This window comes from Rhamphochromis longiceps, linkage group LG13 (assembly GCF_057381845.1).
Source record: "Rhamphochromis longiceps isolate RC_006_pf linkage group LG13, R_longiceps_female_GT1.1, whole genome shotgun sequence".
Lineage (NCBI taxonomy): Eukaryota > Metazoa > Chordata > Actinopteri > Cichliformes > Cichlidae > Rhamphochromis > Rhamphochromis longiceps.
Window position 1 is genome coordinate 24627463 of NC_140569.1, and position 27262 is coordinate 24654724.

General features: G+C 41.3%; 1 protein-coding gene across 6 annotated transcripts; it reads right to left on the reverse strand.

The window, feature by feature from the left end:
* Nucleotides 1–553: 553 nt before the first annotated feature.
* Nucleotides 554–27178, reverse strand: mymx (myomixer). Of its 6 annotated transcripts, none has more exons than XM_085428633.1 (34): nucleotides 26687–27178; nucleotides 26066–26155; nucleotides 24689–24832; nucleotides 21989–22135; nucleotides 21326–21517; nucleotides 20339–20422; nucleotides 20001–20119; nucleotides 19784–19898; nucleotides 19625–19702; nucleotides 19408–19523; nucleotides 18208–18370; nucleotides 14667–14812; nucleotides 14482–14575; nucleotides 14013–14162; nucleotides 13610–13759; nucleotides 12853–13109; nucleotides 11657–11792; nucleotides 10800–10994; nucleotides 10307–10459; nucleotides 9219–9436; nucleotides 8704–8887; nucleotides 8464–8619; nucleotides 7922–8278; nucleotides 7546–7665; nucleotides 3870–5801; nucleotides 3310–3444; nucleotides 3142–3216; nucleotides 2975–3061; nucleotides 2778–2869; nucleotides 2589–2674; nucleotides 2446–2509; nucleotides 2144–2358; nucleotides 1545–1691; nucleotides 554–1442 (listed from the first exon to the last, which is right to left on the reverse strand). In XM_085428633.1, exons 1-34 carry the CDS (start codon nucleotides 27176–27178, stop codon nucleotides 1177–1179), a joined length of 7155 nt encoding a protein of 2384 aa, XP_085284759.1. In that variant the 3' UTR covers nucleotides 554–1176. The 6 variants fall into 6 exon arrangements, with proteins under 6 accessions (XP_085284759.1, XP_085284757.1, XP_085284760.1 ...); XM_085428631.1 differs by having other exon boundaries at nucleotides 14482–14578; XM_085428634.1 differs by having other exon boundaries at nucleotides 14482–14578; nucleotides 18208–18325; nucleotides 20339–20425.
* Between the last annotated feature and the right edge of the window lie 84 nt (nucleotides 27179–27262).

The window sequence follows — 27262 nt, forward strand, 5'->3', positions numbered from 1 at the left end:
TCAGCAATTTTTAGCCTCTGCATGAAGTGTGAGGACTTTCAAATTTGAAATTAAAATTTCAGACGCAGCATTTGCACCTCAGCTGATATGAGCTGCTCTTATAGATCAAACACAGCCCATGCTCATACTTATGTAGGTCCTATAGGTCATCACACATGGAAATAATTAGCATTTTAAGATATTTTTTGACTTTGCAGTTTTCAGTGTATTTTCATGCGCACTCTGTGTTCAAAGCCATCTGTTTGAGGCATCTTTTAGGGAATCAGTAGATATTTTGTAATGCTAAACAGTGTTGCAAATGCTTTATGCATGACTAATTATGCAGCCATGTCTGCAGAGTTCCTGGATCTGGTGCTTCTGAATGATGTCAGGTTTACATATGCAAAAATAAGACTAATGATCTGAGGATAATTTTAGCCTAGCTTGGCCTTTAATCTCTCTATTCATCTAATCCCTTTTCTCTTCAAAGCCTCCCGAGATGACAACAAAGCTCCAGCAACAGAAATTTTAAGCAAAACTGTCTTAGAAATGATTTCTTTTAATCACAACCACAGCAAGTTTTTTTTATGTTTTATTATTAATAGTCTCTGCTACATTAGTATCTGTATCAAACAAGCTCGGCAGTATCAAACTGCTGATCTGTGGTTATTAAGTAAATTAGTTTGGTGCACCACACACACACAAACTCATACACACAAGCGCACACACATGAAACATGTGAAACAGAGGAGCTGTAAAGATGTAATAGTACAACGAGCATCGTGAGTTGAGGATATGGTGAATACTTGGTCATAACCAGGTCAAGATGATACCACTGGGATTCTAAACAGACCGTCTGCTGAGCAGGTGGGTTTCTATACAAAGATTACCAAAAAAAGAGAAATACTACTCAAACAAAAAGAAGGAATACAGATTTAAATCTGCAACTACACAGTGCACACATACACTTTTCTTCTTTTTGCTTGAACAAGAAAAGCGAAAAAGAATATAAACACTCATAAAAATGATTTAATATAAGGACTTTCAAGCCAGCTAAGTGATTTCTATAAAATCCGTCAAAAATAAAACTGTGGTATGTCTTTTAATCATAAATATGGTCAGTAGTAACTGTTTTTAATATGTGCACTGCACATTCGAAACTATTTTTTCAATCTCTATAAATCATCATCGATAAACTCAGAGGTCCCTTTTCCCAAAGAACTTTTTGAAGACAGACTTGTTGCGTGGCCGCGGCAGGCTCACGTAGCTCCTCAGAGCTGCGTCCTGATATTTGTCCTGCTCCCACCCAGCCAAAGCCAGCAGTGGAGGCTCAGAGCTTCTGCTTGCTGATGCGCTGTCTGTTGACTTGTCTCCCACCACCAGAGTCACACAGTAGTTGGAGCCTGTTTCCAGGCCTTTGCCTCCAGGGGTGCGCAACATGGGTTTGATCTTTTGGTAAGTTGCTGCAAAAAACACCAAACAGAAAACATTAGAAGACAAAAAGAAATAACACAGATATTATAGATTATAAATGCTAAAATGTATTTTACTAGTTGCATACTAACATGAAGTAAAGGAGTGGGAGCGACGCTTGCTACTTAGCCAGTCCTGACCGCTGCATAAAGGGGAGTGGGGAGAGGAAGAGGCGTTGTCTTTGAAGCCTCCAGAGAGTCTGTGAGTCATCATCTGCTTTAAGCTGCCTTTATCAACATCTAGGAAGGGCCAGAGAGAACATTAAAAATAGGACTAAAGTGACAGAGGAGCGAGGAAAAGCAAAACCCTTTATTGTATTAACACCAGTCTTAGTTATGTTGTTTTAATATGCAAGTAGACAATACTTTAGCTCCCCCTAGTGGTACCAACTGTACCTGCAACAACCATTCACTAGTTCTTTGGTTATCCAAAGCCGTGAAATTAAATCTTTTATACTACATTAGCTGATAAAATCATTGCACTTAAAATAAATCAAATGTAAATTGTACGTAAAACAATAAGTAACAGAGTGCATCCTCTAACCACCAGCCCAGTGGGACTAATCAGAAGCCGGCGGTGGAGAATGGGGTCTATTTTATTCTGTATTGCCGTGTGCGAAAGTGGGGCAGAGGTATTTGTTAAACTGGTCCCAGATAAATGCAGCTTTTGTCTGCACAGCAGAGGCTCTCACCGCAGCAGCCCGCATCTGAGGATGAGATTAAATGTTCATCCAAACGCTTGAAGTGACTCTGTGTCATGTGATTTAACTCTCTGGTGAGGACAACAATTTCTTTGGTCTGGGTGGTACCCGGTGGGTTGTGCCTGGGAAACAGTTGGGTGACATCATGTTGAGAGGAACAGTGGCAACCGTCTGGATCATGACATCCAAAACAGAAGGGGGGCTTTCTGTGGACAAAAGAATTGCAAGCTATTATTTTACAGAAATTAATATCAAAGATTTTGTGTAATTCAAATTATATGAAAGCATCTTACAAGGAACTGGGGAGATCTTCATTAAAAGGGACACCTAATATTGAAGACCTACACACTGTCTGACCTTTAAAAACACACACAAATGAATTAGAATAATAATACTGAACATTAATTCAGTGTGAGCTGTGAAATAACTAGTTTACCTGTGCTTGCTTGTATCTTCATCATCCATTTCTTCATCATAAAGCGTGAAGATGCATTAAGCAGATATTCAGACCCATCACGGAGCCTAAAGATCAGAAAACACGATTTTTACCGTTCCAGCTGCTGGAAAGGCATCACTGCCTTTAAATCAGTATATTTCTATTAAACAGCAGCTGCTACAATCTGACCTTAATCGAAAGCAGTTGGGTTTTTTGGTGTATTCTGGGAAAGGTAAACACTCTGCTCCCATGAGGTTCAGTGGCAGGCCACATGCAGAACTCTGCAGCACAACACAGTGTAATCATCAGTGACCACATTCTATTTACTTCAATTATTAATCCTCACTTTTCTCTTGGGCTCCTTTTGTCGTGATTTCTTGGCTTACCCTCAGAGTCTCCTTTCTATCCTGGTAGAAGCACAAGGTGTGTCTATATAGGACAGCGTGGTAGGAGTTCCAACCTCTGGAGGGTGCCTGTGAAAATAAGATAAGAGTGTGTAGTGCTGACTGCACGCTTTACATTTGCTGACTGTGCTGGCTTAAACATTTCTTACTTTCTTCCCTCCCAGCTGCAGCTTGTGCTTCCTCTCAAGCATCCCCTCCATAGACTGCAGCTCAGGTTTTCCACTCTGAAGGGAAGTGAATTAATTCAAAAAAATCAATGAAAAAAGAAAACTCATAGAAGAGCCCAGATTTCCATTACAGACTGCAGTAACACTCACTGAGGTGAAACAGTGCCACCCTGAGGCCACATGCTCCTCAGGTTTCTCCAAGTCCTCTTGGCTCTGTGAGGCTTTCCTTTGCTGACAGATCCCATCCAAACCCATATGAACTGACAGGAGACTCACTGACGGGTCCTGTTCAGGGTGAGAAGATATAACTTTTTAATGTAGCTATACTGCCTTGAATACCTACAATGCAACTGGGGTGAGAGCAGTATACATGCACACAGTAACTACACATAATGTGCAAGCCATATTGACATACGAAAGTATATAAAGTATATGCCATGTTTCTACTACATCTACTACCATAAAATCTACTATCCTGCCTAGCACTAAGTCTCTAGAACTGCATATACTTCTGCTTTGATTTACTTTGGCTTTGAATTCATTTGTCTTTGTCTTTTCTTTTACATAATGAAAAAGTAATTAAATCTATTCCGTTAAAAACTGTTGACACACTTGTCTGTCTGACCACCCACCACAATGTGTGAGAAAAAATTATTTTTGTAATTTCAGTATAATCTCAGTCATGTGGGATCATCACACCCTGACCTCACCTTCAAGCAACCTGTGTGCTCGTCTGCCTCCGCCCCCACCTTTGCCTTCTCTACCTCCTCTTCCTCCTCCTCATCCTCTTTGTACTGATAAATGTATCTCTGATTGTCCCCTACATCAGGTAGCTTCACTGGATCTGAAGCAGTCTCGTTCACTGTCACTGAAGTTTTGCTGGCTGGCTCCCTGTTAGGAAAAGCTGCCCAGGACCTTCTGTCTCCTATAGACAGTGGAGGAAGGTGATCTTTGGGACTCTGGCCCTTTTCATAACCCAGCAGGTTCTGAATGTGGGTGGGCAGTTTGAATTCAGCCACAAGAAGGTTGGGTGCCGAGGCAGTGACGAGGTTTCTGTAGAGCACAGTCGGGGTTGTATCTGAAGGTGTCTTTTTGGCTTTGTCTAAAGGTTCCTCATTGGGCTGGTACATGATGTCTGAGCAAATGCTCTGCCTGTAGTTAGTAGTCTGGTTCCAGATGTCCTCTAGCTCTTCCTCCTCTTCCTCAAACTGCTGGTGATCAAGGTGGACAGGCTCTGTTTCTATCACTGTTGAGCGTGAAGGTGGACCTGTTGAATCATTTTCTCTTATTTTAGTGCACTCTGTACCTCCCACTTCAAGAGATATAAGCTTCCTCACCACTCCTTTAGGCTGCATGCTATCAGAACGTGGAGCATCATCTTTGCAAAGCTTGAGACTGCTGGAGGTGGAGATGCCAGAGTCCACAGAGTCCTGTCGAACACTCTTTGTTGACTTCAGATTGACTCTCATGAAGGAAGCTTGGCTTGACTGAAGTCCAGGACTCTCTTCATGAAAACTGTGGGGTCTTGCACATTTGTGGTACTGATGTCCATTTAAGTCTCTAATGAGTGTATGAACACTAAGACACTCGTGTTTATGTATAGCTGTAGTGGAGGTGGAGGTTTGGTTCACATAAATATGCAACTGTGAAGGCTGGACCGTCCCATCCTTCTCAGCTGTGCTGGTTTTAATCTCTGACAATGTTTTGTCCCACTCCTGTTTTTCCTCCTCACAAAGAGCCACCTGGGTTTTAGATAAATCATTACATTGTACAGTCTGATCCTCATCTTCCTCCACAGAAGGAGAAGGTGGAGGTTGTAAACCGCTGTCCACACCAGGAAGATGTTTCCCAAGAGATGTAGATAGCTGTGTCTCAGCAAAGCTGCTTTCAGCTGAAGTGTCATGCGTGACAGTGGGAGTGGGTCTAGTCTGTCTGAAAGAGCTCAGGAATGTTTGTTTGTGCGAGTGAGGGTCTGGATCAGTCCCGGCTACTTTTTTTGATTCTGGAGGGGCAATAGTAATGATGTCCTGAATGCTGGGAATGAGATTCATATCTTTAGGTAGATCAAAACTCAATACAGAACCCAAGGAGAGGAACCTGCAGTGGCTTTTCACCTGACCTGCTGTGGGTGTAGTGGTGGGTCCTGCTGAAACAGCATATGGAGTAATGCTGTATTCCCCTGAACACTCTGTATCAATGTCCTTCAGCAAAGGATTCTTCATATAGGCAATGGCTTCTACTCCATCCCCATTCTTCTTCTTCCTTCGACGTTCCTTCAGTGGCCATGTATGTGTGTCGTATGTGATTGTCTCAGAGGTACAATGAGGCATCCCATCTGTTTGCTCCTCAACTCCCATGATTTTCTGGATAGTGTGTCTACGCGCGTCTCTCTTCCTCTTCCGCTTCTTGCCCATTCTCTTGATGCTGCTGAAGATGGAGCTGCCTCCGTTCCCTGTCGTGTTGTGGAAAGTTACGTTGGTTCCCTGAAGTGCAGGTGCTGAGGAGGATGGCAAAGAGGAGGATGGCAAGAAAGTCGGGGAGGCTGAGGCTGTGGAGCGGCTTTTTTGGCGGGGCAAGGTGATGCTCTCATACACAGGGGCCGCAGCCAGGTTGTTATCCTTGACATGCAAGTAGGTACTTACCTATTAAAAAGAGAAAAAAGTATATTAGGTATGTGTGGAAGCTCTTATATTAGTGAGATTACTGTACTAAAAATGGTTAACCATAGACTCATGCGTGCTGCAGGCTGAAGCCTTGCAGCCCTCTGTGAGAACAAGAGCTGTTTTATGTGTTACAGATGGACGATGACATGAGAGCAAAATTGACTAAGACAATGATCGCACACATCCAAGAATACAACGGATTCAGGAATGCATGAATCTGACACAACAATGTAAATGTATTAAAAAATTATCGAAGACAAAAACATTAGATGTAAGGACAAAGAACATGAACATTATTGCAACTGCACACTTACAGGACTTAATCAGAATCATATGTGGCTTCACATGCCGTCATACGCAGCTGTAATGTCTTGACCTTTCAACTCTGTGACTAATCTCTTGTTTCTGTGGAAACCCCAGACTATAAATCATGGTGTGCAGTCTGGGGGCTTTTCTTCGAAGTTCAGCAACAGTTCTCTGTCTAATGACTGAACCTCTGCTGGCACTTGAGAGAGCACTCATGCTGCGAGTCATTTTGGAGCATGATTTTCATATGAAGAGAGGATGAGGTCACTGCTTTCAAACAACTTTAGCACAGCCGCGCAGTCAAACACGACCAGGTTTATATCAGGCTTGTAGTGAAATGACAGCAAAGAAGAGAGAGCTTCTGTCAACGTTCACTGTAGGTAGAAGACTGATTGTGCTCTTCTTACTCATCACCCTCATTCTGTCTCTGTCAGCAAATCTTTTCAGTTTTAAATCCTGGCTCATTTAACAAGTTGTGGCCCAAAGAAGTTTAACAGTAAGAAAAAGCTCAGGTTTTATTGTGTGATTTTCTGGTGGGAACTTAACAATTCATCTGAGTTTATACAAGATGAGCTGAAAAGGCACGATGACTGCTGACAGATTACTGCAAAGACAGACTTGCCAAAATACACAGATTTGTTTTCAGTGCATCAAGATTACTGAGATCATTCCTCTTGCTTTTAAGGCTGGAATGCATGATGGAGAGCAAAACTGCTTTAAATATGGTAGTGAATACTGCAAAGATAACAGTTTATTTTCGGTGTAAATTCCCAAGAAATGTAAATCAACTGAAAAACTTTTTATACACAGATTTTGTACAACTTGTGGTTTGGGGTGTATTGTTATAAATCTATTGCAAGCATTAAAGTAAATTATAAAAGTTACGTAAATACAATATTTTTTTCCTGAAAACAGAACATTATTGTTCACCTATTGAATGTCAGGTAGATCACTTTATTCATTACGTTTATATTTTTACAAATGGATTGTAAAAGTAGCACCTTTCTTTTCACATCCCATTAAAAATCATAACAGAAAGGACTACATTAAAAACAGAATTTATTTGGTTTTAGATTTTCATTTACGACTCTAGTTAAGTGGGGAAACTCTGAGTTTTAATAGTAAAACAGTTTGTTTTCTTTTCTCACTTTTCTCATGTTAACTATAAATTTTCCAGCCACAGCGACTTTGGAGATGGTGTCAGTATGAATATGATAGCACCTCGGCCTGACTTATTTCCCGTTACTCTTATGTCTCACTTACAGCGAAGGAAACAAGCCAGGGAAGCTGCAGACTGGCTGTGTCTTGTAACAGATTAGTAGAGCATGCTCCCTTAAGAAAAGAGCTACACACGGCATGCAGTCCCAGTACACTTCGAGATGCAGCATGCAATGCCAGTTCACACCGCGCAGTTTACCTCATTTGCACTCTGCCGATAAATCTTTCTCTTTCGCTTTAAACTACCCAAAGTATTTTCCAAAAGCCCCTGGCAGCGCCTCCAAAAGTTTTTATAGGCAGAAGATTGAGGCACAGTGGGCTGAGGGAGAAAACGGGGAAAAAGGAAGATGTGAAGGCCAAAGGAGAGAGGGGAATGAACAGCAAGACAGTCAAGAAGGGAGATCCCATGCAGTGTGGTTTCAGGGAATGCGTGTTACTGCATTAACCTTCAGGAACAGTAACAAATATCATCTGTTTCAGTGCTTCTGGGAGAGAAGTGAATGTGGGCATTAATAGTGACGCCCCATATTACTGTGTAGCTGCTTATAGTGTGAAATGATGAGTGCGTCTCTCACCCTGTGGACAGGCTCAGAGGTCTCCTCCACTACCTCTTTTGTCCCAGCAGGCAGGTCAAGTACCTGAACCTGGCTGTCCCCTGTGTTACCAAAGCTAAGGATGAGGTTGACTGTTCCCCCTACAGGAGGGCTGCTGCCCTCTTTAAGCACCAGCACGTTGGCTTTAGGAGGATCATCCTGGGGTCCAATGCTGTTCATGATCTCATACCCATCTTCTGATGGCTCTTCTTTATGTTTCTCAGCATGACTGGGCACCAAACACAATGGCTGGCTATTTCTTGCCTTTGTTGTGTCTTCAGTAGGGGTGACAACTGGGGATTGATGAGAATGGAAGGGCTCTGGCTCAGGAGCTGAATTCTATGTATCATGGAAAGAGAACATAAAAACACAATGGTTTAGAAACACTTTGAACTACAAATATTTGTCATTTTATATTACAATTTCCACTTGTCAAAAACATACATGCACTGGTGCTATATTGTTCTCCCCAGCCTTCATTCACTCATTCTGTCTCTACAGTAAGTGTCCCTCTGCTCATTTACCTCTGTTGATGGCGGGCCCATTGTCGCCTCAAAGTAAATGTTGTCCTGTGAAGGTTCCTGTCTGCTCTTCTTGTGGAGCCACTGTTGCTTTTGAGCCCTCCAGTGTACCAAGATCCACCCGAGCATACTCCTCAGTTCCTCCATACGCTCTCTTACCTGTAAGACATTAGAGTTCGTAAAGTAGAACCAAATAAAAACAAAAATATATTCAAAGAAAGTCACGTGTGAAACCCTGCTCACCATTTGTGTGAGGTGGTGCTCCTTGTCTAAAAGATTTTTGCCTGTGGCGGCCAGCTCATCAAACTCCTCAAACTTTTGCTCAATTTGATTATCCAGCTCTGCAACCAGTGATGTCTGCCCGTCTTTCCCAAAATGCAAGGTGGTATCTGAGAAAATGCATGACCTGGTGTCTTCTGTCCATGAGCTATTCAGAGATCAGGTTGGGGTGGGAGGTAGTGGAGGAGACAAGCAACAGGGCTGTGAGAAAAACCATACATTCACAAAGCATGAGAATGACCAGGCTCTCCCTGGTAGGACAGACATTCATTGCCCTGTCACACTCAGCCCAGGAAACTTGCTCTGACCTTCTCAGCACATCTTAAATTATACACTTCCCCAGGGACCTGTGCTTGACAATGAGAACATCCTGTTCTTTCCTTGATAGATGTTGTAAGGGGCAGATGTTCTCACAAAAGTTGATTACGAAATAACTTGAGGCCCAGAAAAGGGTCACAACATCCTCACGCCCTGCTTACATCATGGCAAGGTAGCTCCTGAAGAAGTCCTGGAGCTGCGCAAACTCTTTCAGACGTGATTTGTTCTCTGTCACGCTCTTTCCCAGCTCGTTCCAGGCCTGCAGTGTAGCCTGAATTTTTGCATCTAGTACGTGCACTCTCTCTGGGCACAGATCCTTCAGTCGAGAAGCCTGGTCCTGCAACTCCTTTACCTCCTCCCTGATGATTTCGTAGTCAGTCTGTGGAGAATCACAGTAAGAATCTATCATCTCCCATCAAATCCACTCACTCAAACAGCCTGTACCAATTGTATCTCTGACTATGACCTCATCTCCATAGCTTAATGCATATTATTCAGTTAGAGGCCCATATGGTCTACATATGGGCTGCCACGCTATAGCTAGCTTGCAGTTGGAATTTTTTTGTCCTCCTTTTGACGAGGCAGTAATTAATAGTGTTGAGGGTTCTCTGGGACCACTACTTCATAACGTTTCTCAGCTACAGTAAGCCACAAGAACACTGAGTTGTAGATGCTTGTCTGCTGACGGCACAGTTATTTCAGTTTGGGAGATTAGGTCATTTCTGCTTTTCAAAGGTATCAAGTACAGACAGCTGTGTGTGCGTGTGATAAACATAACACTGCCCAGAAAATGACTCACACAGAACTTTACCATCCCCAACTTCACATCTCCAACCCTGTGAACCGTGGACACTCATACACACCCTACCAGATTTGCTCATAAACACACACATACACTTTGAGAGCTAACACAACAGTGACTCATGCAAGCACAAATAAATATCCCACGGGAATAACAAACTTTTGCTTGCTCTATGTAGCTTGCTCATAGCACAAAGGAGAAAAGGCAGGCTTTTTTTGTTGTTGTTGTGAAAAAATATGTCACAACAGGAAACAGACTGTGGAACAATGTGTTGGAGGTGACTATAAGACAGTCGGGGTTGGGGGGACTTCCCTTTTTTTAAATACACAGGGCAAACTGTCCATAATCCAACATCAGTGTAATGGAATACTGGACTGCATTACCAGAAATGAATCATTTCAGATGTTTACAGCATAATCACAACATGTGCCGGCATCTTTCTCTCACCTCCAGGTGGTCCTGCTCCTCCCGCAGAGCCTCTAGGCCACAGCGATCTGGCTCACACTGGATGGCCATGTCTGTCTCCTTCTCCAGGATGTCCAGGCTCAGATCCTTGCTGAAGCACACGCACTCCTCCACGCGCACTGCCAGGCTGGCATGCTGGCGATGCACCAAGTCATCATGAGTACTCATAGGATGTTATTAAGTCATTATACTTCAGTGTACATTATTTGTTTTCCAATGAGAGCCACATTGCAAATTAGTTTAAAATGGTGTCATGGATTCCCCTCCAGCCATCTGCGTATGTGCTTTTTTCAAATGTGTACTTTTTTTTTTTTTTTTTCTTAAACCAAGAGTAAATTGAAATAACACAAAAAAACACATGTGAGGGGGAGTGGTGGCCTGTCTTGGGCCTATTAACTCATTCACTGCCATTGTGTGTGTGAGATATATATATATATATATATATATATATATATCTAAAATCTCCTCTTCTTACCTTGCTCATCAGCTCCTGGATAGCCTGGTCGTGGCTTTGTGACCGACCTCTTTCTCTCACTGTGTCATTCAGCATCTCTACAGCCTCTCGTAGCTCTTCCACGGGGTCTCCCATGGTTTCTAACAGAGGCTCACCACTGCCGCTGTTCTGAAGTGTCAGCAAAGTAGGAGCTGGGGAATTTTCACTGTGGAGAGGCTGTTAGGTACAAAAAGAGTTACTATTCATTTGCCAAGTTCAACTGAATTAAAATGGTAGTAATGTGAATGAGAAAAAGTAGTAGTGCATTGCAATACTGCCACTCCTGAATTTATAATTTAATCTAAAAATTCTTATACTATATTATTTTGATTAATTCATAGAACACTGTCAACAGTTTTGATAAGGACTGCTTTTAGTTTAAAGCTGTTGTAGAGTTCATAAAATGGATTTATATTGTGTTTGCAGTGTGGCTGTAACTCAGGTGGTGGAGCAGGTCACATACTAATGGGAAGGTTGGTGGTTTGATCCCCGTCTGCTCCAGTCTGTTGCTCTCCAATAAATCCCTCAGAGTTTGAATGTGTATGAATGTTAGATAAAAGCACCTACATAGAAAGAGCTTAGAAAAAAGTGCTTGTGCGAATGAGTGAATGAGGGAATTTGTGTAAAGTGCTTTGAGTGCTCAGAGTAGAAAAGTATATTTAAGAACCAGCGTACTTACCATTTAAACTACAGATTTTCAGGTAGAATGCAAAATTTGACAACAAACTAAAGCTACCTGTAATGCTAAAACTGGCTACACATGCACAACAATATATTTTTTTTATTAAAACTTTTTACAAGCGTATCCTTTAAATGCCACTATTGAAAAATTTACCTACCTGCCCTAATCTGTACTGACTGCCACTGAGATCCTGGCTTTCCTCCAGCTCCACACGTTCCAGGAACTCGGTCAGCATGCGCGTGTCCTGCAGCTCAGAGCTCTGCTGGGTCAGGGCACTCTGGACACGGTGGTACCTGGGAAACACAAACACCAGCAGGGATGTTATAACCAAAAGTTACACCTAAATGGTAAACCACATCCACATATACAACCTTGCATCCTTCAGCAGAACCACATTACAGAGACCGCAAGCATCTTACTAGGTGACTCGTACCGTGCTAGAGCACTGCTTATGTTATCATATATCATGTGTCACATAAACATATCCTGTACTTTAGTGCACTGAGGTACCTCCACTGTGCAGAGTTTATATAGGAAATGGTAAAGGGATCTTTTTGAAAGGGTATTTTTCCAGAATAAATGACCCTTACATTGCTTGTGTGCACTGTTAAATAATGACATCATAACAAGTGTCTTTCAGCTGCTTAGCGAGAGCCTCCTGCATCAACAGGACCTCAGACTACACAAGTGGCCATCCCTACCCCATCTAACACCCCCACCCTGGAAACACTTAAACTGAGACCTTTCCACATCTGTATTTTCTTTGGTCAGCTTGGTGTTCTTTACAGAGTCTGAACTTCTGTTTATAGACACAGGTATGTTGGGTAAACCAGCCAGCATCATAAGTTTTAGTGAGAGTCCATGGCAACAACCTGTCTTTCAAGGGCCAACCAAAAAGAGAGGCGTCATCTTGCAAACACGGAATGGGTGACTCTGACACACACTGACAAGCTGTGGGTGAAGTGCATGTCAAAACTCTGGGGTAGACCTCACTAAGTGCTGCATGAATCACAAATGAATAAACTTTGGCCGTGAAATGATGAGCACATGGAGAGATATTTTTGCCAACTTAGAGAAAAATCTATGGATATATTTATATATATATTTGTGGTTTATGGGGTGAAACTGTTTGTCTTAAATAAGAACTGGGGAGCTTTATGAACAAACTCTTCCATGTTGGATTACAAACATGGCAAGCCCAAACCTGTGACCTCTTGGAAACACTGACTTCCTTTATTTCCTGACCACAGTGATGAGAAAAACCACCAGAGTCTCATTGCTCAGATCCATAACATGAACTTTCCATGATGACAAATATCAAAGGGCTACCCTTGACCTATCTTTCTAACATACTTTTTCTCCACCTCCTCCATGCGTGCCGGTAGCCCTCGTGTACGTGGGTGGCTGTGACTATGAAGGCGGTCCACCTCCTGCCTCAGAGCACTGAGTTCCAGGCTACGGGATGCCACCTCTTTCTCCAGCAAACGGCTTTCCCTCTCAGCCATGCTCATTGTTTCAGGGTCACCGGCTAAGACAGATTCCTTCATGGAAAGCTCCACAGACTCCAGCCAGGCCTCCAAGCTGCCAAGGGCCTGGAGCACTTTCACAACCTGTACAGAACAGACATGGAGAGGTTGGGGGAGTGCAATTTATGTCTCATGTTATAGAAGTTTTCCTGCTTTAATTTCAAGGTGATTTAATGCACAGTTTAAACTACCAAAGGCACTGTTCAAAGACAACAATAATACGTGGAAGTAGTTGCTAAGACTTACATGACTCATGGTTTCCAACTAGGTCATCAATCTGGATTTGCAGCCTCTTTCCAAGTCATAATCAAATTATATCTGAGCACATTTTATATTCCTTGGATTAGCCTTCATAAAATGTTGTGACTACATCTCAACAACTCAGCCAATTAAGGTGATAAAGTAAACAAGTTTCTAACCATGAGTGCATGCATACAGCTCAGGATCTGGCTGAACAGAAAGCTTTTAGTAGGGATAAAAAGGATCCAGGATAATTTGTCATAATCATAAATTTCAACAGAGAAGAGAGAACAGCCTGTGAACTATTTTCTTTTCTTTAAAAAAAAGAAAAAAAAGAATGTTACCCTAAAACCCAGCTCTTCTGAGGCCTGGAGAAAGACAGCATTCCTTTGGTGTCTCTTCCTCAGTTCTTCCCACAGGACTTCCAGCTGGCCAAGGAACTCCTCGATCTTTGTGCTTCCCGGGTGCTGTGCCCGGACCAGCCCGTGGCCCTCCTAAGGAAGGTTCATTAAAGTGATGAAAGAAAATTATGAATAAGAAATGAAGTGGATTTTATATTGTAACTATAGACTAATCTAAAGCTTTGGGTAAGTAAAGTTGTCTCAGACGTGATGTCAGCTCATTGATTAATAAACCAGACCTGCCAAGAAACCCAAGTTGCAAAATGTGGGGAGATTTTTTTAAAGGAATTCATTCAGTGCTTTATTTCAAGAGAAACTGTGAATGTGACAGTGGGCTTCAGTTTACCTTTTTGACCACCTCTATCCTGGCTCGGTTGTTAAGGATTTCCTGCTCAACGGTTTGCTGACACCTCTTTGCTGCTTCCAGCCCCTCAAAACTGGCTATTGAACACACCTGTGTAGCCATGGACACGTTGTCTTTGAGCCATGACAAAGTCTGAGATGGAAAAAAAGCAAAGAGAGTAATGAGGAACAGTTTACACATATGATTTAGCTGCTGAGGCTACAGGAAACCACATAAACAACTTCTAAGTGATAGATATGAGTTAATGCAAAAATACATGGCCATATTGCGGAGTACAAATGCTATGCTGACAATTAACAGCAATCACTTCTGATGTTGAAGGCACAGTCCTTACTGCCAGCTAACCTGTTTTTGTACTTTTAATTGTATGTGTGGAGCATGGAAACAGTTTTGCAAATTGATTTCTATTGTCGGGAGAATAGTGGGTGTGACTGGCAGGGGAAGTAGTCACCTTGTCAGCAGACACAGTGAACCTCTGAAGCTGTATGTGAAGCTGTGGGTGGCCTGGAGAGGGGGTGGCAATCTTGGGTTCTGTTCTGGGCTTCCTGCTGCAAAGAAAACATAGACTCCAATTATGACTTACATAAAGACCTTTCATTATGTAAGATGGCGAGAGAAGCCAGGCAGAAACGTCACCTTTCCCCCTTCAATTGATTTCCGACGATAGCATCATCAATGCAGACAGGGCTGTCTCTCATTGGTAAAGAGGTGTGGTTCACTGATTGCTGCTCCTGGCTTTGGCAGCTCTGTGTTCGTCTACCACTCCCACCGTCAGCAGTACTCTGTGGACAAAGGAGTAGGAAAATCCAAAAGATCAGCAACATGGTGTGTGAGTAATGCTTGGCCTTTGCTGAATTAATGCTGACAGGATGATTAAACGTCTCAGAAAAGAGGATTTCATGCTGTGAACAGTCACTAGACAATGAGGCGTTGCTGTAGCTCAGTACTAATGTGAATGTTACAATGTGGCTGGACGCTGGACAACATGGACAGCTGCCCGGAGTTTCTCCTGTAAATGACACAAAACATACTCACAAAGGTTCGCTATTTTTAGTGAAACAGCCCAGACCAGTCTCAGAGTAGAAGCTATTTCTGTTTGACAGCATCAAACTTTTTCAATACTAAAGATGGCAAGAAAGGTTTAAAAATGTGAAATTACAAAATGAATGAGCACAACGTTACTAACATATGTTAAACCACTCTGATCATAAAAAGAGCCATTGTAGATAGAAATATAACCCTCAAACTCCCATGCCCCTGCTCCCATTTAAAGCAGCAGTGTTGTTTCAGCTTTAGACAGTGATTTCCATGGTCATCCACCCCGACTCTGTTGAAAACTCTGGAGTTTTTAGAAAGGTCAATGCCACAGCGATCAACCTTGTCTATGGGCAGAAATATATTAAAGACGTCAACAGCCACTAAGCTACTTTTACAACCATATGAGTATTTTAAAGGTTGGCCAAAGGGCTCTACTGAAGAGTTTCCAATGAGAGCCACAAGTATCTGGACTGCTACATTGGGCTATCCTGAGTGCAGGTCTTTTACCTTCTTCATCCTGCTGCGAGCAGCTGTGTACTACAACAACATATTTTCTTTTAAACTGATGTTTTCATAATTATGTATATGTATGTATACAAATATTTAATTCAAGTGTTTTAGGCTGTTTTTTATTGCTTTATTCGGTAATTACTTCTTGATGTTGGTGCTGTTTCTAACTATACAGTGCTATACATGTAAGTTTTTGATTGCTTCTCTTAACTAAACCAGATGATATATACTGAATATGAAATTATAAAGTTATGGAAGCACTTAGCAATGTGCCATAGCAATTATACAAAAAATACAAAAAATCCATTTATAACAGTGTTTTATGGAGGGCCCTTAATTTAATCATATTATTTTCTGACTGGGCTTATAGAAAAAGTGAGGCAGGGAGCAAAGAAAAGTGTCGCCTCCAAAATTATGCAAAGTGCAGTAAATTGTAGGGGTCTAACATCATTTACCAACATGCCAGTCATTTTATAGGCCAGGCTGAGTTTCATAGAGGCAAATTATAGGCCCATTTATGTGCTAAAGCAGTAGAGCTAAAAACCTCGTGTCAAAGAATTTATAATCATTGCTAAGGTCTCCTCTGCAGACAGGCATTTGCTTCTGTCTTTCATTTTTGCAGGGCACTCCACTGTAAACATGTCGTGTCGTTTCACTTTGGCAGAATATCAGCTACAGAAAAAATAGCCGTTTAACAATTTGGTATGTCATATTTAATGGTATTCTGTGCTTTACCATCTTATCCAATCATTTACCATTTCAGCATACTGTTCACTCTTCCTTCCTATCCCTTTTCTGCTGATCTCCTCTCACCCTGTGTGTCTTTCTGTAGTGTGCTATGATGTCAGCCAAGAACTATCACTTAGCAGCAGACCCATCTGGTCTCCAGCAGTAGCATCTGGCTACAATTAGCCAGAGAAACAGATGATAGCCATGTTTACCTTCAGAAACAAGAGGCTATATACGGCTAAAACAGACATGGATGCATATATTGAAGCACGTATAGACACTAAAACCTTTACAGCTAATTGACTGAATTATTGCAACAGAGAGAATAAATACATTGTGTATGTGCACATGAACACATATGCAAATGTGCAAATAATTTACAGTCACTATTAACCTAAAGATCCATGTAACTGCGTCATTGCACCCTTAAAAGTAATGGGCTCAATTCCATACACTAGGGTGCTGTGAAACTATGTGACAAATTACTCTTACTGTTTTAACAGGTACCTGTGCTTGTGCTTAGCACTGCGTTTGGCCTTTAAGGCTCCAAGCTTTTTCATGGAGTGTCTTTTTAACCCTTCCATAAAACAGTGACAAGTAAAGCTCCCATAGTCAGTGTACCCAGGCAACTACTAACTCCTAGTGCAATAAAGACCATTCTAACCATTCACTCAAGGTCGTCCTGCATGCCATGGCAACAAGATCAGTGTTTGTAGAGCAACAACTGAGTCAGGTTTGCTGCCCTGATGGGCTCCTGTCACAGATGGTGAGATGCGAGAAAACATGAGTAGAGAAATTTACTGAAATAGTAACATGAGAAGAATGGAAAGAATGAAGTTTGCTTTCTCAAGCATCTGTACTTTCTGGCTTGACAAAGTTAGGACATGGGCCCAGCAGGGATCAGAAGTGCTCAAGGTCAGCGATACAAGAACAGCTTTGCTCTAGGCTAAACTCAAACAGCCACTGTAATCAAAGAAATGTAATGCGCTAAGTTTAAAGACTAAATATTCACATAATTACTGGTTTTAACCACACTTACATTTCTGGATAATCAGACTTTCTGTCAGGTTTATGGGCAGTGCGGTAACTATAGGAGGACCCGCGAGTTCAATAAAGTTCCTGTAGGCCTCCAAGACAAGGAATGTCAAGTCCAAGGAATAAACATACTCTCTAGAATATTCACCCTGGACTGAACTATGGACCCTCTGTTAATATAGTATTAATTCAATGACTGTACTTTTGTTAGAATGGTTGAAAGCCAAGATATTTTTCTACCATGAAGTGAAATTTTGGAGGGAAAGGCTTATTTGCTCTGGCGCACTGTTCAACCATGTTGTGCAGTCAAGGCTTGACATTTTTCATGGAAACTTATGTAATTCTTGTGCCAGCACAAATAACACCTCTAAAAGCTCTTCCTGTGTCTCCTACAGGGCAATATTTGCAACATTTGAAGACTGGGGCTCTTGTTAGATGATACAGAAGGTGATTGGCAAAAAATAGAAAACACAGTTACATATTGCTTTTTTCTCTATAGCACTGATTTAAGCACAAAATTGGTATTTTTGCAAACCATCTTATCACGGAATTCTCCAAAACTGGGACATCCGATGATATAATTAAGTAGAGGGAAGATGGAAAACAGTATTTTGGGTGCCAAGAGTAGAAGCCACTGCTTTACAGCACATCTGTCAAATTCTATTTTGGAAAACTGTGCTTTAGCTGTATATCAGGCAGTTTCCAAACCAAAGGACGAAGTGCGTCACTTTCTGAGGCCACAGATTTTGTAGGACTGAATGGGGCTGGTGTCATCTTTTGCCAGCACTGATGGAGTTGTTCTCTCCTACTTGGGAACCACAATGTGGTTTCTCCAGTATTACAGTGAAATACAAAAGCTACTTACAGCACAGCCTTTCAGATGATTCTTCTCCTCCTTCACCTCCTTTCCCATGATACAATTTGCCTCCATTCCCATGTTGCACTGGGGTTCTTGGGCCAGTGTCAGGAGGTCAGAATCTTCCCTGGTGAAAGTGGAGCCAGAGAGAGAGAGCGTGGTCTTGTCACTCCTGCAGGGTGAGCAGACCAGGAGGTTACTGTAGTACTGACAGCAGGGCTTCAGAGGCCAGCGATTCTTTCCAATTATGGCTCTGAAGTTTCATGCCAGTGTTTGTGTTGTTTGATTAAAATAGTCTTGAAAAGCAGCTGATAAGAGACGGCATGATGTAATATTTGGATCTAAAGATAGGCTACTAACATGAGAAAGTTTTTGCACATGGATGTCAGAAGCTCTGACTTGCACAATTTACAAATTTTGCAATATTATGATTATAATCATTATTATTATGATTATTTCACCAAATGGAGTAATCCATCTGTTTAACCTAATGGCCTTCTGATACAAAAATTGGGAACTTGAAACAAAATATCAATGATTTTGGTTGTAGTCATTAATTTGATACAGCTTCTAGCACCCTAATCAGTCTAAGGATGCAAAAGTCTGGATAGTTAATAAAAAGAAAAAAAAGTCTGGCTACATAGTGCTTGTAGTTACAGTAACAATAAATGTATTTTACACATTCTATAAAAAAATAACTAAATATGCTTGTAAAGAAGTTCTACTCAGATTTAGCAGACTGTTTCAGATGACATCAGGATTTTAATAGTAAGAGGTGAACAAACCACGTTTTCAACTTGCAGTTTTGCCAATACATTATTCATGTTGTACACCTCTCCAAATTCCAAATCAGCACAGAAAACTTCATATTCTAAACTGAGAGGTAAATGGTAAATGATAATCTGTGTGCTAACTGGTCAACAGACACGGCAGACTTTTTCTTTGCTTGTAATTTTTCACAGATTTAAACCAAAATTAGACGCGGATAATCAGAATGAAGAGAAAACTCTTCAGGCAGAGCTCATTTTCACTTGGAAAACTGTTTGGTTCTCCCAGTGCATACGTCTGACGTCAGTAACAGTAGGGTAATGACAGAAAAAACAAAGTTCTAACTCACTGGGTAGTTGTAAAGGACCAATTATTGAGTGAAATGGTCCACATATTTAAGGCCACCAAAGTTGTTAGGGTATCCTTGGCCTGTTGGCGTACCTGAAAAGCTTCTGAAGAAGTGCCCAGCAATCCTTCACCTCACTCTGCTTCCGTGTGACACTGGCAGCCAGGGTGGGACGGAGATTCGACAGCTGGGATACACTCACATCAAGCATCTACCACACACAGGCCTGCAGGTTAGGTAGAGAAGGCTTCTGCAACACACTTTCAAGATCTGACAAAGCAGTGCTGCTTTAAGTGAAAAGACACAGCTTACCATGATCTGACTGGCGATCTCACGCATTTCTCTATCTCCAAAGCTGTCCACGTCTTTCAATACAGACATGTTTTTCCTCTAAAAGAAGGGACACTGTGAGTGGAAGAGCCTCTCAGATCTAATATATGATAATATAATTAGGTTTTCAGGAAGTTTTACCATGCTGTTTATAGCAAATAATATATTATCAGCCTGCTGGTAAAATGAGGACACTTCCAGGGCCAGATGAAGATTTTCATGGTAGTTTTTCAGATGCGACTGCATCTTCAGCCACCTACACAAACAGCAGACAGCAGCATAGAGAAACTCAGTCTTCAATTAATCTTTAGATTGGAGGTGTTTCATGCAATTTTTCAGTCAAATGTAAGTGACAAACATTTTATTGATGTGTTTCCTCCTGCTGGATATGTTTTTGCTATCTGTCTTCCCTTGTTTCTCCAGTTTCAGTGCCAAGTTGTTGATTTCCTCATGGAGATTTCTGTGTAGCTGCTCATCCTGCAGGGGAACAGGAGAACACAATCCAACTATGACCTCAGCTGTCTTTACCATACACTGATGGAGACAAATTACAGGCAGCCATAGATAAATTACTGGAAAACCTCTATAAAACTGTAAAGGAAGCTATTAACATATGGAAATGCATATATTTTTACCACAGGAATGTTGTTTATAACACTTTTATCAGTGTTCGGGTAATTATTAGTAGTAGCTCACCTGTTTCAGATCTAAAATTCTTCTAGTCAACTGCATTTTGTCAGCATTTTCCCCCAGGACATTCACCAGACACTGTTCCTCTTCCTGCTGGCACACATAAAAGTCAGTGTTTATAGCCCCCATTTGTTAGGAACCCAACCATTATTTTTTTTTCAGAGGCACCAGGATTAAACCACATTACCTCTGCTACCAAGCAAGATGCTAAACAGAAATAGCCTTCAGCATGCAGTGAGGAACTCTGAACTTGATACTAAGGGACAGAGGAAAGGATGAGTGGAACGTAATGGAGAATACGTCTCCTAGGGTGGATGTTTTATAGACTTCATAACCAGCATCCTCCATTACAATCCCACAGGTCCATTATCAATCATCAGTTCCCTTGTGCCAGACACGGACATGAACAGAGAGATAAACATAGGCCTAAAATGAATTAGATGATTGCTTTTTGATAATGACAGGCAGATGTTTTACACCGGTGAACATACACAAACCAGAGATGTCTTCAGGATACTGAGCTAATTTCCTGTATTGGAAAGTGCTGTTTTTGTGACTAATATCTTGACAAATGTTGATTGGAGCTGCCTGTAGACTCAGATTTGCCTCTGGGCCAACTGTTTTGGCATAATTGTTGAAGTTGGAGAGCATTATTAACTGCTGTTTTTTAATATGTGGATTGCCTGCTTTGATAAATACGAAGGGGAAAGAGAAATGTAGGGAGATTACAAAGGTGATGTGAACAGGATAAGAAAAATGAAACATGTTCAGGAATTAACAGTGAAATACAAAACATTGCAAAAAAAAAGAAAAAGAAAACGTAAATTACATTTTACCCTGTTGGTGTTGAATTTAAGAAAATAAGACATATTGAAGGAAATACCTGCATCGTAAAGACAACCAATATTACAAAATACTTTGAGTTTACCCAGTAACCCACAAATTTTAGTTGTATGTAGTATAAAAGTAGAGAAAGACTGATATGTTCCTTACCTTCTCTTTAATCCATGCCTCCAGCTTGTCCACCTTTTTGTTGAATTCCTGCAGGTTCTTGGCTCCTCCTAGGGCCCTCATCTGATTTGCAGCCATCTGTTTGAGGGTCTGCCACTGGTCCCTGAGCTGACTGAGCTGCTTCTTTACCAAATCAGATGTGGGATTCAGTTTACAGATCAGCTGCTCACCCATCTTTTAAAACACACAGAAACACAAAGACATTGTTCATTTGAATTGTCACCCAGAGCAGAGGCAACACATCTGTCATTCGTGTTTTGGATATACTCCTGAAAACTCTCAGAGTTCTGCTTCTGCCCTTGCCGGCCTGTCTGCCGAGCAATGTTAATTATGACCAATGCACAATTTCCAAACATTTCTCCTGTGGGAGAAAGTATAAACTGGCTTGACAGAGTCACCTGGAATACTGAGGTTTCCTCTTTTCTCTTGCCTGGAAGTGCCTACCATTATGTTATGTGTTATATGATTTGACAGGCTCTTTTAACACCAAACGCAGTGATTAATGGTTACATTCAGATGCCCATTATGTGTTAAAAAGTTAAAATAAACATTTAATTTTGGACATAGGGTGCTCAGATGTGCTTGTTTTGGTAACTCTGTGATATTTCAGTTAGTGTCCAGTCTCATCTTGAATAACTTTCCCACCTGGTTGAGTTGAATCAGGGTGTTCTCAAAGTCTTTAAGATCTCTCTGAAGTATTTGTGAGGCGTCTTCCCAATCCTCCAGGGGGCAGCACTGAATATTACATCCGTCCTTCAAATCCTGTAGCTTGCCTTTGATCCACGCCTCAGCCTACATCCAAATTACAAACACAGGCAAAAATGTCTCAGTCATGCTTCACATTGTTATTCACTAATATGTTTGCTGACCTGAATCTGAGAGTGTGTGAGACTGCTTTACACACTTCATGCTGGTTTAGGGAGCATGTATTCAGTGCTGTTTGGCCAAATTTTCACAACAATTTGGTGATTTTTGTGACAGTGACAAAGTACAGACATGACAAAAACTGATTTTGGACCCATAAAAGTGACGCAATGCTTCCTTGTACATGTGAAAATTAATGGTGAAGACTGATTTGTACATTTGGACCAACAGTATATTCTATTTTTTTCTTTTGCAGCGAGTCATTTCACACCTTAAGCTGATCTAGAGCTTGGATTGTGAGATATCATCTGCATGAAAGTACACTAGACAAAAGCAGTCATCATTTTACATATCTAGCAAAGACCGATTTTTTTTCCCCCCGTCTTATTGTAATACAGCATACAGCACATCAAGCACATCAAGACCAGCTCTTTGTTCTCCAGTGTCATGTTATACAGAGCAGAAGTTTCTCTTGGCAAGGGCCTCGACTCCATTGCATAAGACTTTGTCTTGCAGAGCAGCCTTTTCTGGCAGCCTTCTGTATGGAGTGAGAAGGCCAAACCAGGTGGCCAAAATCAGAAAGCGTTGGAAAGTACGTGTTTGTTTTCTGCAAAGAACACAGCATGGAAGTCAGTGGCCCGCCTAAGTTACAAAAACTAATAAATCAGCTCAGGTTCTTCTACTTGTCAGACTGATCCGGACTTTTCTTTTTTTCACAGCGCTGCTTTTGTGTACGTCAACTGACAGTTACACACACAAATAAGTCATCATACCTTGACATTACATCAGAGCATTATTTCCCAAGGAATTCGGTGCGACTGACATTGAATAATAAACTCTGTAGCAACTCCACTTTAAAATCAATGAAACATCAAGACCGCACATGACACATCCACCAAACAGCTTTTTGCTCTAGATTAAAATATGATGTCACTGCTCCCCAGAGGAGCAAGTCATTAACTTTACAAGGCCCCCAGGGTAACGGGCGTATTTCTGGTTTCAACAGAAGGAAAAGAGCTTGACAAAACAGGCCTGCCCCTATCTTCTCACACTGGCTCCCATGGCATTATAATGACCTCATACAGGAAGTCTATGATTCCCTTGTTTCTTCCTGTCCACTCTGCACAACAATGGTCTGTTCAAATCATACAGTTGGGCCTTAGTCTAGCCACAAAGAATAGAACGACTGCAGTTTAAAAAAAATATGGCCACATAAATAAACATTGCAGTTAATACATAACAAATTTTAAAATAAATATAAAAAGTTGAAAGAAATCTGATTTTGGAATTTATAGAGAAAACAAGGACAGTTGATTGACAGTTATAAAATATCTATTAACGGGCCACATTTTTTACCTCTTTTGTAATGCAACTTGGCCCAGAGAACATTGTGGGGGTTGAAGTTTCTCTATTTCTCTATCTTGAAAATGAAATGGTGAAAGGCAAGATATGTTGCAGAGCAGCCTGGGAGACAGATGGCTCTACACAAAGTCCTGCTGCACCATGTTGTGACCCGCTCCGATCCCCTAGCTCGAACCATCGGGGGCCATTAAAAGTCTCTCCCTGGAAGGCTCACTTCCACTTTGACAGAAATGTAATACTATAATAATACATTTTCATCAGCAATAGCAGTCAACCAAATCGCTGTAAAACAGGCAGGTCCCCAGGTACCTAAACTTCCACTTTTATAAAGCCAATTGTCAAAAACCGTGAACATACAAAAGCATCCTCCACTGTGTCCAATGGGTCTAGTAAGCTTGTTAATGTGCTACAAAGCTTTTAACACATACATACATCATATTCAAATGTAATTCTTTTTTTTTTCTCGCCTATCACTTGGATGGTTGCCCGACAGAGGTCTGATGGCAAAGCCAACTGCTGGACAAAAATGTCCCTCAGCCGAACTCGCTGAAAAATGTCCTTGTGTGTGCTGGGGTAAACGCAGCAGTGAGATAACACAACCAGTTGTGCTGCTTGGCTGAGTCTCTCTGAGCAATAGGCGTGAAGAGATGGAGCCAAACAATGATCTCATCCCCAAATAATTGCTTGTGGCGGTTTCCCCTCCCTCTCTTCCCTCAGCCGAACACAGCTCATACAGTTCTTAGGGACAAAATAAGAATCAGTACATATTTTGTTCTCCTCTGAGGGTCATACAACAGGCAATTTCCTTTCTGATTTTAACTAAACAGCATAACATGTTTCTTTTGGGATCAGCCCACTGTAGCTTGTGGTCTTTGTAGCATTTATAGATTAAAACAGATTCTGATTAATTAACTGTAAAATAAGAGGCTGCAAATTTACGAGAAGCTCCATAGAAAAAGTATCTCTTCAAATCTTTCCTTATTTATTAGACATTAGAAACAGACGGAGAGCAGGAAAATAAAGCTTGTATGTCAAAGAGTGAAAAACAAATGATAAACCCACTGAAATACCACGAGGAGCTACTGATGCTAATACGCTGGTATGCCTTCCTCGTGTTACCTGCAGTACTTCCTTGCTGAAGAGTGAGTTGCGCTGAGTGAAGCAGTCACTTGGAGGTGTAACAGCTGCCGACCCTTCAATCGGTGTGCGTGGATGGCTTTCTTTCCTCTGAGGCTCATCCTCCTGCGGTTCAGGTACTGATATCTGTGTGAGCATGCAACACAGAGAAAGTGTTGAAAACACAAGAGCAGTTTGTCTCCAACGTAAACCTTTTTTTTTAAACAGATAAAACCATACACCAGATGATGATTGCTTCTGACAAACCTTTAAGAAAGAGGCACAGCTCTCCAGCAATATCACTTCACAATCAGAGGATGTCTAAGTGTCCGCTTACGTTGATTATACCTATGTTCGCCATCCAGGCACATTAGAAACACATGGCAGACTGGCCCCAAGGTCTCTCTTAACAAAAACCTACTGTCAGCACCACGTAGGATGAAATGAACACGACTGGCACAAGTTCACTAATGGACAAGCATTCCTGCTGGTCCCCAATCAGGAAACATCTGGGCACAAGAGGGAAGCAGGAACAGGCAGATCCTCCAATGTTTTTCAGGCTTATGTGTAAACATGTCATCTTTAAAGAGCCTTGACAGATCACGTTCGCTCATTATTACCTGCACAGGTACAGGCACCAAAGCCACTTTATCTCTTGTAATAAGAACATTTTGACAACGTGGATGAATAATACATGAGCAGAGTAAACTCAAAGTATTGTTGTGGTAACAAAATAGGAAATTATGTGAAAAATTACTCCTTGTTTTGTTCTTGAAGGGGAATTAAGGCCATGGCAGTCTGTGTATTATTACAACCAGCCTCCACAAGTACTTCAGCTAGCCTTTTCTTTTGTTAACATCTACTCCTGACTTCATGTTTTCCAGTGGGCCCTGCCTCTGCAAGCTCTGCTGTTAACACAGCACTTCATCCGCAAGACGCAATGACTTCAGCTTGGAACCGGCCAAATCCAGCAGCCCACTAGCTTTACACAACATCCTACAAATATACTTTTAGTGTTTATTTGTTCTGTATAACGTGTCTTAAATACACGACAGCAAAATCAAGAGGAAACAACGAGTATTCTGGGTAGCATTCAACCAAAACACACTGTTCTTATAACTGGTTTTCCACCCCTGTGTCACTTAGCTTTAAATTTATAATATAAAAGCAGCTAGCTATAAAGAAACCCCCAACAAGGGCTAGCTTTCCTTTAGTCTAAATAAAACACTAAAGACAGCTGCTCACAGTAGCACAGTAAGTAATAACAAAATATTTTAGCCTCAAAATTCCACTTCTTTTACCACTTCTTTTACTCTAAAACATGTCTTTTAAATAATGCTAACTATTTGACATTAATTTAGCAGTTAGCTTGCATCTTACCTGTTGTAGGGATTTCTCTCTGTTCGCTTTCGGTCTGGTTTGTCCCTGCATGGGCTGAAATTCATCGCTGCTCTCTTTTTTGAGTAAAACCTAAAATATTAGGATAAAATATGCAACCGGGAGGGACGAGAAATGTCAATAATGAATGAAAAAAAAAGAAAGAAAGCTAGACAAAAATGAACGCTGGTAATTAACGTTTTACACGATGTGAAAGCGCACGTGCTTGTGACTAATTCCAACAGGCCTTTTCGGTTGGAGCTAGTAAAACAAATATATCTTCGATTAACAGCCATTTCTTTAATAACTTTCTGTTTTTAAAAGATCATGTTTAGATCATTTTCATATTCTACTGGAAATGTTATAATTAAAGCAGAACAGTGTTGGAAAACTGGCCTCTTCAAGTTTAAGGTTAATTATTTTGAAACTCTTTAAAATAGCCAATTTATCAAATATCCTTTATGTAACTAAAGGTATGCTACACATATATTTGACAAAAAATATTTATCTATATTTAGACTTTTTTTTTTTTTACCTTAACAACAGTTTTAATGCACTGCCATATTTTTTGAGTCATATTTTTTCTTTATTGTTAGAATTCTATGTGTGCATGCAGTCTTGTACCTTAAATTGAGAAGTGGGCTTATTCTCACAGCTCACACCCACTATCCTTGGCAGATGTACTTCTGATGTGCTGCTGATGTTGTTGTTGTTATTGTTGTTTTCAGATGTGCACTGTGTAATTGCAGGCTCTGCTGTCATCTTGTTCTCTGGCCTGTCTTTGTTCCCAGAGATTGTGATCTTCTTTATTGATCTGGAGACAGCAGAGGCAGAGGCAACATTCTGGTTCAGCTGGTCCTCCGCTGCCATCCGGTCTTGGTTGTGTTTCACGGGGGCTACCTGCTTGACAATCGGCGAGACGAGACAGGGTCCATGTGCACACACCTGTGATCCACTGAGGTAGAGCGAGTTCAGATTGTGCTGCAGCACACAGTTATCCAGAGTCTCGCCAGGCAGATAACTCTGTGTAAAATCCTGACATTTTGCCACAGCAGGAGCTGACAGCCTTGTCCCAATGGTAAAGGGCTGCACCTTCCTCACAATACTCTCAGACATGACTAGTGTCCCAATAAGAAAACAAAAACAAAACAAAATTGCTTAGGTCCAAATGAGCTCTGAAAAAAAGTCTGTTTCATCCCT

Bases quoted from the DNA above. Each gene is read 5' to 3' on its own strand.
- mymx (XM_085428630.1), bottom strand. From the start codon at position 27,178: ATGTCTGAGAGTATTGTGAGGAAGGTGCAGCCCTTTACCATTGGGACA. The intron at 3,445-3,869 runs GTGAGGTCAGGG...CACCCTGAACAG, and splicing joins AGCACACAGGTTGCTTGAAG to GACCCGTCAGTGAGTCTCCT. The intron at 3,062-3,141 runs GTAAGAAATGTT...TTATTTTCACAG, and splicing joins TGCAGCTGGGAGGGAAGAAA to GCACCCTCCAGAGGTTGGAA.